At 41.0% G+C, this 12,679-nt stretch overlaps 1 protein-coding gene across 5 annotated transcripts in view; it reads right to left on the bottom strand.

Annotated features, from left to right (window-relative positions):
* Positions 1 to 12,679, bottom strand: part of dock1 (dedicator of cytokinesis 1) — a 617,564-nt gene that overhangs the window by 176,618 nt on the left and 428,267 nt on the right. For all 5 annotated transcript variants that reach the window (XM_078223434.1, XM_078223435.1, XM_078223436.1 and 2 more), the window contains exon 30: positions 10,569 to 10,647. In XM_078223434.1, the coding sequence (XP_078079560.1) occupies positions 10,569 to 10,647 (79 nt within the window). The remainder of the gene's footprint in view (positions 1 to 10,568; positions 10,648 to 12,679) is intronic.

The following is a 12,679-nucleotide window of genomic DNA, read 5'->3' as shown; positions in this document are numbered from 1 at the left end:
GGCACCCCTCAAGCTATAAGCCTCTGGCAGCCTGTTCCCAGTAAAGCTCGCTCATGGAAACAGATAAAAGTCTGCTTTGTGAACCACTAAGTGCGGGAAGAGAAACAACACCACCACCATTCATTGAGGGTGTCATGAATTTTCTGAACCTCACCAACTGCACCCTACAACCTGGACTCTGTGAATGTTGTACTGTCCATTTATTTGAGGCTGGAAGAGGAGGGAGCATCATTAACAAGGATTAGGAAAAAAATTATCTCCATGGTATCTGACATACTGAGAGTGGTCAGTGAGGAAATCATTATCCCATTGGACAAGATTCTAATGTACATTTAACTTTCTCAACTTCTGAACCACAACTGCGTGATCAAACTTGTAAAATTCCTTTAAAAAAGATGTTTTAATAATTGTTGAGGTTGGTCTCAGCTATTCAGCGTTTTTACAAAAAAGGTTAGCAACATCAAATAGACAATGAGTTGCTAATCTTCCAGTGCGTTTACCAAACTGATAACAGCCAAATGGGGAATAAATGTTGGATAGTTATCACTTAGTCATGGGCTGCTTTGTAATCTTAGAGAAATGGTCTGTCAGAGTGATGGGATTAAGTTTGCCTAGTGCTGCTGGTTGTTGTTTTGGCACTGGAACAAAATCACTTGCTTCCATTGATGTGGAGTAGTCCTTTAGCAAAGGCAGCATTCAAGGTATTGCATATCGGAACACTATACTGATCAGCAAAGAGTCATATAAACTTGGCTAGAACTCTCTCTCGACCAGTTGACTTTCCAGGTTTAACTCTCAAGAACACCCGGGAAGACCACCCACAGTTGAATCTCAGGAGTTTTTCTTCCAGAAGACTGAAATATGTTTGCTAGTCGTCTTATTTTAGATGATTGATAACAAAATTGACAGTTGAATCTTGGAGAAGTTCTTTAATTGCAGCAGAATTAGATTAGTATTCAGCAATATTCAACTTATAACAGTAACAATAATAATCGTGCTTCCATTGTAATTGTAAGGTATTCGGCAATATCATGTTTGTTTCACGATACAGATTGAGCACAGCATTTATTATTATTCTCATTTATTACTAAACACACTATTTGGAAACATAACTAGTTACATTAGGTGGTACTTGTTTTTGTCATGAAAAATCCAATAAATCTTGTATATATTATTTGTGTTAAAATAAACTATAAAAGGACTCTGCAGGGGCATAATTTCCATAAAGGCTGAATACTTACTAAACTTATTTTGAATCCTGATTATTGCTGAATCTATGTTAACTGAACACTGCAGTGCAGCTTAAGCCTTTGAAATTGCACATCTTTAATTGATGAACAACAGAAATGGTTTCTGTGAATTTTTACCATTTAAAAGTAACTCCTCATATTTTCTGCAACTCCATTTTTGGATCTTCATCAGAGCAGACGAAGGGTCATCTAGACTTGAAATGTTGGCTTTATTCGCTCCCCACAGATGCTTTCAGAGCTGCTGAGATTTTCCAGCATTTTCTATTTTTATTTTAGATTCCAGCATCTGCAGTGTTTTGATTTTATTATAATCTATCCTTGTATTCTCCCTCCTTTCAGTTCTGATGGACAGTCTATGATTTGAACCGTTAACTCTGTTTCTCTGCTGATAGATGCTGGCAGACCTGTTAGGTTTCTCCAGGTTGTCTGTTCTTGTTTCAGATTCCAACATCTGCAGTATTTTGCTGATTATAATCTATCCTTATCAGTTCCTTGTCTACATTGCATCCCATCCACAACATTCACCCCTCACCACCGCGCACAATAGCAGCAGCACAGATGCATCACAGGAACTCACAAAGGCTCCTTACATAGCACCTTTCAAACCAATGACCTCTACCATCTAAGGAGGACACAGGTAACAAATACATATGAACACCACCACCTTGACTTGGAAATATATCGATGTTCCTTCATTATCACTGGGTCAAAATTCTAGAACTCCCTCCCTAACAGCAAATAGTTCAAGAAGGCAGCTCATCGCCACCTTCTTAAGGGCATTTATGGATGGGCAATAAATACTAGCCTAGAAGCCCAGATCCCTTAAATAAATTTTAAAAATGATGACCATTGAAGATATGTGGTCCAATTTTAACTCGGTTAAAGCCCATTTACTTACAGAGTTAAAATTGAATGCAAGGAGTCAACTTCTCCATTTTACTGATGATACTGAGCTCTATCTCTTTGGCACTGTTTCAACCTCTCCACTCTCTGCTGTCCACATTCAGCGCTGAATGAGCTTCAATTTAATCCAATAAAACACTGAGAAGATGGCTATCATTGTAACCTCACCACTACTCCCTCACAACTCTGTATCCCATCTCCTTTCATGGACACTGCCTTAGGTTGAACCAGACTGTTTTTAACCCAAGCTTCTTCATTCATCTGAAGCTGTGTTGCAGATCTCAAATATACTCCATCAAAAAGACTGTCTTGTTTCACTACCATACAATTTCATGTCTCTGCACTGCCACCTGATTGATAGAGACAATCCATTAAGGGTTGGCTATTCCAATACTCACCTGGATGTCCTCTTGCCCTCCACAGTTCAAAAAGTATCTCATAATTTATTGCCCATATCCTATCCCGCACCCTGTCCAGTTCATTCATCACTTTTGTGCCTTTTAACCAATATTGTCTTTGCATTGTTCAAGGACCCCAATTTAAAATTCTCATCCCAATGTTAAAATCTCCTAATCTCTTCATGGCTTTACTCCTCACCTCTGTAACATTTTCTAGCCCTACAATCCTCTAAAAACTGAATTTCTTTGACTTTGACTTCTTTTACAGACTCTGACAATGTCAACCATACCATCCTCTTATTATCCAGTTCGCTCACTGCAACTACCTTCACTTGATTGCAGATGTATTTACCCAATTGTGGTCTGAGCATTGCCAGCAATGGCTTCCCTTTCTATCTCTGCATCCTTAAGTACCGAGTCTCACAGGATAGACTATAATCTATCTTTCTCAGCAGGTCTGACAGCATCTGTAGGGAGAGAATAGAACCAACGTTTCAAATCTAGATGAGCCTTCGTCAGAGCTGACAAAGGGTCATCTAGACTTGCAGTAGTTGGCTCTATTTTCTTCTCACAGATGCTGTCAGACCTGCTGTCACTCCTCCACTCCATCATTGGCAGCCGATCATCAGTGACATCGTACCTAAGCTTTATCCGTCCCTTCTGAAACCTCTCCCCATTCAAACTCTTTAAAACCAACCTTTGCTTAATGCTGTTTTTTGTAATTACGTTTCTACCAATTGCCTTGGGACATTTTTCTATGTTAAGGCAAAATTGTAATTTTGGACTAATTTGCAATTTCATGTTTAAAAGGAATTTAAGAGTAATGCATGTAGGTCACACTCATGGGGTTTACTCGAGATCATCGTTGTCATTCTCAGGAATAATGGGAAATCTTTTAGAACCAAGGAGATGTTTTTATTTGAAATAAGCATACTCTGTAGATACACATTCAGGTAGCAGCAAGTAGAATAGAACAAGCCAATTAATTGGAGTTGTTTGTCTGAGCTGATTAGGAGCTGTTATTTATGAAATTACCTTCAGAATATTCCTGCAAGCTTTACTGGGCTATTCCCAAAGGTACCAAATGAGCTAGAAAATGTCCATGACATATTAAGCTGTCCGAGATCTGTTGCAAGGAAGAGGCTTGATAGGCTAACTATCAGTAGTCTTTATTAATTATGTATGTTCTAATCCTTTTTTACTAGGCTATAGTAAACTCCACAAATGCAGGTGATTACTGTACATATTTTTTCAGTGAGTAACAGAAATGTTGAATTGGGGATTCCCCTTCTTCATATCCTGTGGGTACATCTGCTTTGAATATCTTACGTAAAACGAGAGATCTTTGGGGTGTGAAGACTCCTCAAACAGGGGACAACCAAATAAGATTTATTACTTTGAAACATCTTCAAGGAATATCTCTATTTAAATATAATTAAATGCTTAAAAATGAAAATCAAGAAGTCAGATGATAATCTGTTTTATATTACATAATTAGAAAGCATTCTGTTGGTTGGGAGAAACGGTGTTGCTTTAAGGCCACAAGATCCAATCATTTAGTAAACAGAGCTTCAGGCCATTCAGTTTAAACATGGTCCATATTGATTTACTCATGCATATGCTGGAATGTAATACATGGTTTTCAATCTTCTAAAACTCAATGCTACCCAAGACTGCCTGAAGTGGCAGAAAAGCATCTGAAAAGGAGTTGAATGCCTCAAGTTTCAAAGCCAAGAGCAAGCTGAAGCCAGGTGTCAACAGCAAAAGGAATGCTTGACAAGCCAGGCACACTACCTACCCACTTCTCCAACCACCATCTGCCCCATCTGTGACAAAGATTTTAGGTCACGGATTGGACTCCTCAGTCACCTGAGCATTTTTAGTGAGGAAACAAGTCATCCTCGACCCCAAGGGACTGCTTAAGAAGAACCCACATATCTGCTTGGAAAACATAATGATTCATATTAGAGGACAGCAACTGTGCAAGGGAGTAGTAACTGACATTTTCCACCTACTGACTTCCTTTCAAAAGGGATTATTGAAAATATGAATGCATTGAGGAAGGAGAGAAAAAAGCCCAATCAACGACAGAGATATTTTTAACAGGTCATATAACTCATTTCTACCTATGGAACTTTACTTTCTTCAAACAGCCTGCTGTGTTTGCTTACTAAACAATAGTGGTTACAGTTCAAAGGTAATTTGTCGCAAGTGAAAAACTTTATATGACCTGAGAACATGAAATGCACTTAAAGTAATGTTTTCCTTCTTTGTAATGCCATTCGTATCCCTGTGAATTGGTGGAAATTAAGATTCTTACAGCACTCTCACTTTTTGGCACAAATATATCCACCTTGGGTAAATTTGATAGCCTGAGTGGCTGTGCAGGTGTGTGGTCATCTGCAGTAATTTAGGACAATGCAAAACAACCTAGAAAGTCTAGTAGTGACTGCAGAGATCTCCATACAAACATGCGTGACAGCTTATTAGAAGTGCAGTCCATCATTACGTGCATGACATGTCAGCAACTGATGTCCAAATGTTGGAGCTTTATTCCACAGATTATGTATTATTTATTTGGAATCATTTTAACCGACGAGGGAACGAGCTATTTTGGATCTGGTATTGTGTAACGAGGTAGGTAGAATTAAGGATCTTATTGTGAAGGACCCTCTTGGGTCTAGTGACCACAATATGGTCGAATTTCTGATTCAGATGGAAGAGGAGAAAGTTTGGTCTCAAACCAGTGTCCTCTGTTTGAACAGAGGGAAATATGATAGGATGAGGGATGAATTGGCTAAGGTAGACTGGGAGAGCAGGCTGGCAGGTAGGATAGCTGAGGAACAGTGGAGGATTTTTAAGGAGATCCTTTTCAGTTCTCAGCAAAAATATATTCCAGCAAAAAACAAGGATTGTAAGAAAAGGGAGAACCAGCCGTGGATAACGAAGGAAATAAAGGAGAGTATTAAAATAAAAACAGCTGCGTACAGAGTGGCCAAAAATAGTGGAGAAACAAGTGATTGGGAAAAATTTAAGAAACAACAAAGAGAGACTAAGAAAGCGATAAAGAAAGGAAGGATAGACTATGAAGCTAGGCTAGCAATTAATATAAAAAATGATAGTAAAAGTTTTTATAAATATATAAAAAGGAATAGAGTGGCTAGAGTGAATGTTGGACCCTTGGAGGACGAGAGGGGGGAGTTAATAGTGGGAAATGAGGATATGGCTGAGTCTTTAAATAAGTTTTTTGTGTCGGTCTTCACGGTGGAGGACACAAATAGTTTGCCAAATATTAACGATAGAGGGTTGGCAGCAGGAGAAATACTTAATACGATTAATGTTACCAGAGAGGCAGTGCTGGGTAGACTAATGGGACTGAAGGTGGACAAGTCCCCGGGTCCGGATGGAATGCATCCCAGGGTATTGAAAGAAATGTCAGAGGTAATAGTGGATGCGTTAGTGATTATTTATCAAAACTCGTTGCATTCTGGGGTAGTGCCGGTTGATTGGAAAACGGCTAATGTTACGCCGCTGTTTAAAAAAGGAAGGAGACAAAAGGCGGGTAACTATAGGCCGGTCAGCTTAACGTCTGTAGTAGGGAAAATGCTGGAATCCATTATTAAAGAGGAGATAGCAGGGCATCTGGATAGAAATGGTTCGATCAATCAGACGCAGCATGGATTCATGAGGGGAAAGTCGTGCTTGACGAACATGTTGGATTTTTATGAAGATGTGACGAGGGCGGTTGATGGAGGAGAACCGGTGGATGCGGTGTTTTTGGATTTCCAAAAGGCGTTTGATAAGGTGCCCCATAAAAGGCTGCTGAAGAAGATTAGGGCACACGGAGTTGGGGGTAGTGTGTTAAAGTGGATTGGGGACTGGCTATCCGACAGGAAGCAAAGAGTCGGAATAAATGGGTGTTTTTCCGGTTGGAGGAAGGTAACTAGTGGCGTGCCGCAGGGATCGGTACTCGGGCCGCAACTGTTTACCATTTATATAGATGATCTGGAGGAGGGGACGGAATGTAGGGTAACGAAGTTTGCAGACGACACAAAGATAAGTGGAAAAGTGAATCGTGTGGAGGACGGAGAAGATCTGCAGAGAGATTTGGACAGGCTGAGTGAGTGGGCGAGGATATGGCAAATGGAGTATAACGTTGATAAATGCGAGGTTATACACTTTGGAGGAAATAATAACAAATGGGATTACTATCTCAATGGAAACAAATTAAAACATGCTACCGTGCAAAGGGACCTGGGGGTCCTTGTGCATGAGACGCAAAAGCCCAGTCTGCAGGTACAACAGGTGATCAAGAAGGCAAATGGGATGTTGGCCTATATTGCGAGGGGGATAGAATATAAAAGCAGGGATGTCTTGATGCACCTGTACAAGGCATTGGTGAGGCCGCAGCTGGAATACTGTGTGCAGTATTGGTCCCCTTATATGAGGAAGGATATATTGGCATTGGAGGGAGTGCAGAGAAGGTTCACCAGGTTGATACCGGAGATGAGGGGTTTGGATTATGAGGAGAGGCTGAGGAGATTGGGTTTGTACTCGTTGGAGTTTAGAAGGATGAGGGGGGATCTTATGGAGACTTATAAGATAATGCGGGGGCTGGATAGGGTGGAGGCGGAGAGATTCTTTCCACTTAGTAAGGAAGTTAAAACTAGAGGACACAGCCTCAAAATAAAGGGGGGTCGGTTTAAGACAGAGTTGAGGAGGAACTTCTTCTCCCAGAGGGTGGTGAATCTCTGGAATTCTCTGCCCACTGAGGTGGTGGAGGCTACCTCGCTGAATATGTTTAAAGCGCGGATGGATGGATTCCTGAGCGGTAAGGGAATTAAGGGTTATGGGGATCAGGCGGGTAAGTGGTACTGATCCACGTCAGATCAGCCATGATCTTATTGAATGGCGGGGCAGGCTCGAGGGGCTAGATGGCCTACTCCTGCTGCTATTTCTTATGTTCTTATGAACTCATTTTCTTGTTTTCTGCATAAAAGACTAATCCTGTGGAAGTGAACATCACTCCACACAAACCAACTCACAAAACCATGTACCAGCTAGCCCAATGCCTGTTAATATTTTAAGGCAGGGGCTTGAAGTGAAAAACTCACCATTATATTTTAGCTTACTTTATATGTCATTAGATCTTTCTTGATCTCCGAGGATTTAGAAAGTGGTACAATGAACATTTAGCAGGCTGCAACTTAAAGTAGTTTACAGAACTGATTCAGATTTAAGAATAAACACAATGCCTTGATAATGCACTATACCCGGGCTGGCATCTGGAAATTCTTCTACTTGGGAATTCACTTGGCCCACAGGCACATTGGCTCATATTTCTGGCACAATGTCAATGCAGCTGTGACTCAAATTAGCTATCACTAAAAGGGTAAATTCTGTATGCAACATCAAACAATACAACTAAAGTTACCCTTTCCCGTACCGGCTGAGGTTATTCACGAAGGCCAGCCTTCATAACCTTGCCCCTTACCTGAGATGTGGTGATCCTCAGGTTAAATCACCACTAGTAAGCTCTCCCTTCAAAGGGAAGAGTAGCCTATGGCCATCTGGGACTATCGAGATTTTACCTTTACCTTTAGTTATCCTTTCAAAGGTTATTATCAAAAGTTCCTGTTGCAACACACCAATGTAGGCTGTCAACTTGCTTGAGCTGGTAGCATTTTCACCTTTGCACCAAAAGATTCAGTCTGAGCCCCATACAAAATTTGTGCTCATACAACCTCACCCATGGTCCCCCTACACCAGCAGCCCCAACATTACTCTCCAACCCAAATTGATCCCCTCTATAGAGCTCCTCCCGATCTCTGACGTGCCCCCCCCCCACCAACCCTAGCTCCAAAACAGCTGACTTCCACCTTCCCCCCAGCTCCAACACCCAACCCCAAGGCCCAAAGCACTTTGGTTTGTCAAGGGGCTTAAGTTTCAATGGGACAGTTTACCTGCTTTTCAGTAGCTAGGGCTGTAAAAAAAAAAAGAGGGTGTGGCCTCCTTCAATTTGACAAGCTGCTCTTCAATGCTGGGCCTCAGGAATGAATTGCACTGCCTGGATCTTGCCCGGCATAAGTTGGAAGGTTGGACGAGGCAGGCTTGAAAAATATTCTCGTCGGTAATTGGGCACGGAGTGGCAATCCGAAGTCAATTTCAATTCTCAGGAAGTTACGGCCCAATAATCTACAGGGAGCAGTTTGACTGCTGCTGAAATATTATGATTGTGCTGAAACAATTTGCTCATAGAAAAAGTGGTCCAGTAAGGCCCCCTCTGGGAATTGAATCTGACTGGAAGAATGAAGAGAGACAAAGCAGAGTAAGTCAAGCAGCTAGGAAAGGAAGTGGGGAGGGGAGAAGGGCTCTCAACAGGAGGACTATGATTCTATGGTCTTGGCTGGTTGACTTAATTTATGACTGCCGTAGACACGATCAGCCAGGTGGCCTTTTTCTATGCCATAAACTGCCTATGATTCAACTGCGAGGACTTTTGCATTGTTATGCATCCTAGTTATGAGATGTTAAGCCAAAATATTACTTTGCCAGTTGTGTTTCGGATAGATTTTTAATGTCACAAGTTTCAAAATGCATGGAAGGAACCTTCCTCTTCCTTGCTTTGTCAATATTTAAAGTGTTGTTATTCAATGCTTCATGCATCTAGACTCTACAATCTCCTTAAGGTACTGCCAGTATTTTCTTCAATATTCCACCTTTACTCAACACAAGATCCATCACTTACAGTGGGAATGCCGGTCTCAATGCATTTTCCCACTTTACCTGATGTCTGGTATAACCAAACAAGTTTGAAAATGCACACAAGGATTTTTCATCTCTCGTCTCTCCACTTTCAACCTGGTGAATATTTATAGTGCCGTTACTCAATGTGCCATGCAACCACTCTACAATCTCAAGAAAGGTGCCTCTTTATTGCCCCACCTCTGCCTGGTTCAACATTAAACAAGCTGAATCCATTCTCTCATCTTAATTGCCAAGCGAATTTTAAAACAAAGCTGGTAAATGTCTAGTTCAGAAATCCATTAGAAGAGCTTGCAGCTATGATAGGAGTTCTGGAGACCATGAGGAATAAGGACTTAATGATAGGTAACATAGTTAAATGCAGACAGCTGCTTGGACTGCCCAAAACAGTCATCAGGTTTACTACAGTTTAAAGTAATTGACATCTTTGTAACTAACATCGATGGTAATGATACTATAGGCGGCTGTCTGGGACAAGAGAGGACTCTGCCACTAAAAAAGATTCACAGGTAAATTCATCTCACTGTTGTCTATGGGAAGTTAATGATGCAGAAGGCTGCCATGTTTACTGCGATAATAACAGAGTATGCACACCAAAGGTTGATCATCAGGTGGAGTGCTCTCAAGTCATAGAAATCATAGAAACCCTACAGTACAGAAAGAGGCCATTCGGCCCATCGAGTCTGCACCGACCACAATCCCACCCAGGCCCTACCCCCATATCTACCCACTAATCCCTCCAACCTACGCATCTCAGGACACTAAGGGCAATTTTTAGCATGGCCAATCAACCTAACCCGCACATCTTTGGACTGTGGGAGGAAACCGGAGAACCCGGAGGAAACCCACGCAGACACGAGGAGAATGTGCAAACTCCACACAGACAGTGACCCAAGCCGGGAATCGAACCCAGGTCCCTGGAGCTGTGAAGCAGCAGTGCTAACCACTCTGCTACCGTGCCGCCCACAGTGTTTCAAACTACCTTACAATAAGATCACTTAATCATATTGCATTCTGAGGATTTGTCAGTTCATTTCTCTCTCTCCACAAAAGATAAAACTATCTATCCCCACAAGCTCCATTTAAAGAGATTTTCATGATATATTCTTTGCAACTTTTATTCTTCTTTTACAATATGTGCCCTAGAGTCACCCACAAGAATCTGCAAACAGAAACATAATTTCTACTTTAAACAAGACAAATCCCACTGTATGACCCAAAGATCCTAGCATGTTGGTTTGACTTCACTTACCTGTAGCTCAAAGTTTGCTTGATCAAGAAATTTCTTGTTTAGCATATCTGCATACTGATTTATTGCTCGGAGGAAGACTCTGAAAGATAAAAACAAATAAAAACACACTGAATTGCCTCCTCAAATTATATCATTTCTGAAAGAACCTGAAAATATAAACAACTTAATGAACATTGTACAAAGAAAAATACCAATTTTGTTAAATATATTTTCGATGACGTATCAGCTTCCTTTGAATATAAACATTTTGTTTGCAATATTATTTCAGAGATCAAAACGTGCTGAATAATACAGAATACAAAGTGAATGTGCTACATACACAAAGGACATTTTAATTAATAGTCAAAAGTTAAAAGTCAAAACAAATGAATGACTTTTATTCTGCAGGAGAAAATGGTACATAACACAAGAGAGAGGAGTAACTGCCTTCAGCAGCTGCCTGGATTGGAGGTATTGAGGCTGAGAATTTGAGAACAGGGTCTCTGGTTGTTTCTTACATCCCTTCACATAACTCAGAAAAACTGCCAGCCTGACAATATTGTGAAATACGTCAAATGCAATGTGCAATCTATGCCAAACTATCTCTTACTCCCTTTCTCTTCTGCAGATCACTGAGTGCTGAGAACCTCGAGAAGAAGATACCTTAAAGTGGGATAATACTTCTCATGAGGAGGCACTGTCACCCTGTGTCACACCCCAGAATCAAAGCACTGATTGGCATTCTGGACGGGTTACAGAATGACTTAGAAAGGTCTGTTTGTTTTGATGCACCTAGCATGAAGGATTAACAGCAGGGCAAGCACAATGAAGGTGGTTTGCTGGAAACTAAGGACCTTCTCAACTGTGTTTTGGAGGCCGGAAGGCGGGGGGGGGGGGGGGGGGGGTGGGAGAGGAGGAGGCGAGAGAGAAGCACCACTGAGCTGTCTGCTTTGCGTAAGGCCTGCTCTTAGGATGCTGCAGCTGGGTCTTGTAGCAGGTATTATCAGCCTATGTAGTTTAGTGCAAACAGCTGCCATTGAGACTCCGACTTGGTGAGCCTTTGTGGAAAAAGGCACCAACTTCCAACAACATAGGAATATTGTAAAAATGCCAATATTTATTAATACATGATTAAACAGAAGAGAAATTATTAATGATATTGACTGTTTGGATTATTCCAACACCACACCTGTTCTGTTGCTCGCTCTTCAACAGGAGTAATCTCAATACTTTCCCAATATCGCATATTCCTGTTTTTGAAATGCGATTTCAAGTCCCTTCTAAATTTAAATTAATTATCTTAAATATTCACTTGGTACAAGGAATTGAAATGAATCCTAACTTGTCCTGTCAGTTTCTATCGACAATCCTGTTTTTTATTACTGATTTCTCAACTAGTGGAAACAATCTGGTAATCAAAACATTTCATGAGTGTGAAATCTCTTAGTTTCTCTCTTTAACCTTTTATTAATAATTTTCTGAGCCCTTCTTCATAGCTGTAACCCCTTATTCCTGCATTATACCAGTGAAGCTTCACTGTAACATTTCCACAGCTCTAATACACAGGATGATTGGAATACTCTACTGTGGACTAACTAACAACCTGTACAAAATTAAGTTTAAGTTTATGTATTAGTCATAAGTAGGCTTACTGCAATGAAGGTACTGCGAAAATCCCCTAGTTGCCACACTCCGCTCCTGTCCGGGTACTTTGAGGGAGAATTTAGCATGGCCAATGCGGTAACCAGCATGTCTTTCGGACTGTGGGAGAAACTGGAGCAGTCAGAGGAAACCCACCGGAGCAGTCAGAGGAAACCCATGCAGACACGGGAAGAACGTGCAGTCTCTGCACAGTGAACCAAGCCGGGAATCGAACTCAAGTCCCTGGCACTGTGAGGCAGCAGTGCTAATGGCTGTGTTAATCTATTGCTTCTGCATTCAATGCTTTCAGATAAAACACAAAATTCTATTTGCCTCTTCATGCCAGTTTATTTATTTATCTTTAAATATATATATATGAATACCTGTAGATCTTTCCAAAAAATTGCAACTTTTTCCAAAATGTTCGACTTCAGATTTTTTTTGCGTTGAACTACAATTGCAACACATCAGCCCATTGCATTATCCCATCT

The sequence above is a fragment of the Mustelus asterias genome, chromosome 11 (genome assembly GCF_964213995.1).
Source record: "Mustelus asterias chromosome 11, sMusAst1.hap1.1, whole genome shotgun sequence".
Taxonomy (NCBI): Eukaryota; Metazoa; Chordata; class Chondrichthyes; order Carcharhiniformes; family Triakidae; genus Mustelus; species Mustelus asterias.
This window is presented reverse-complemented; position numbering and strand designations above follow the sequence as displayed.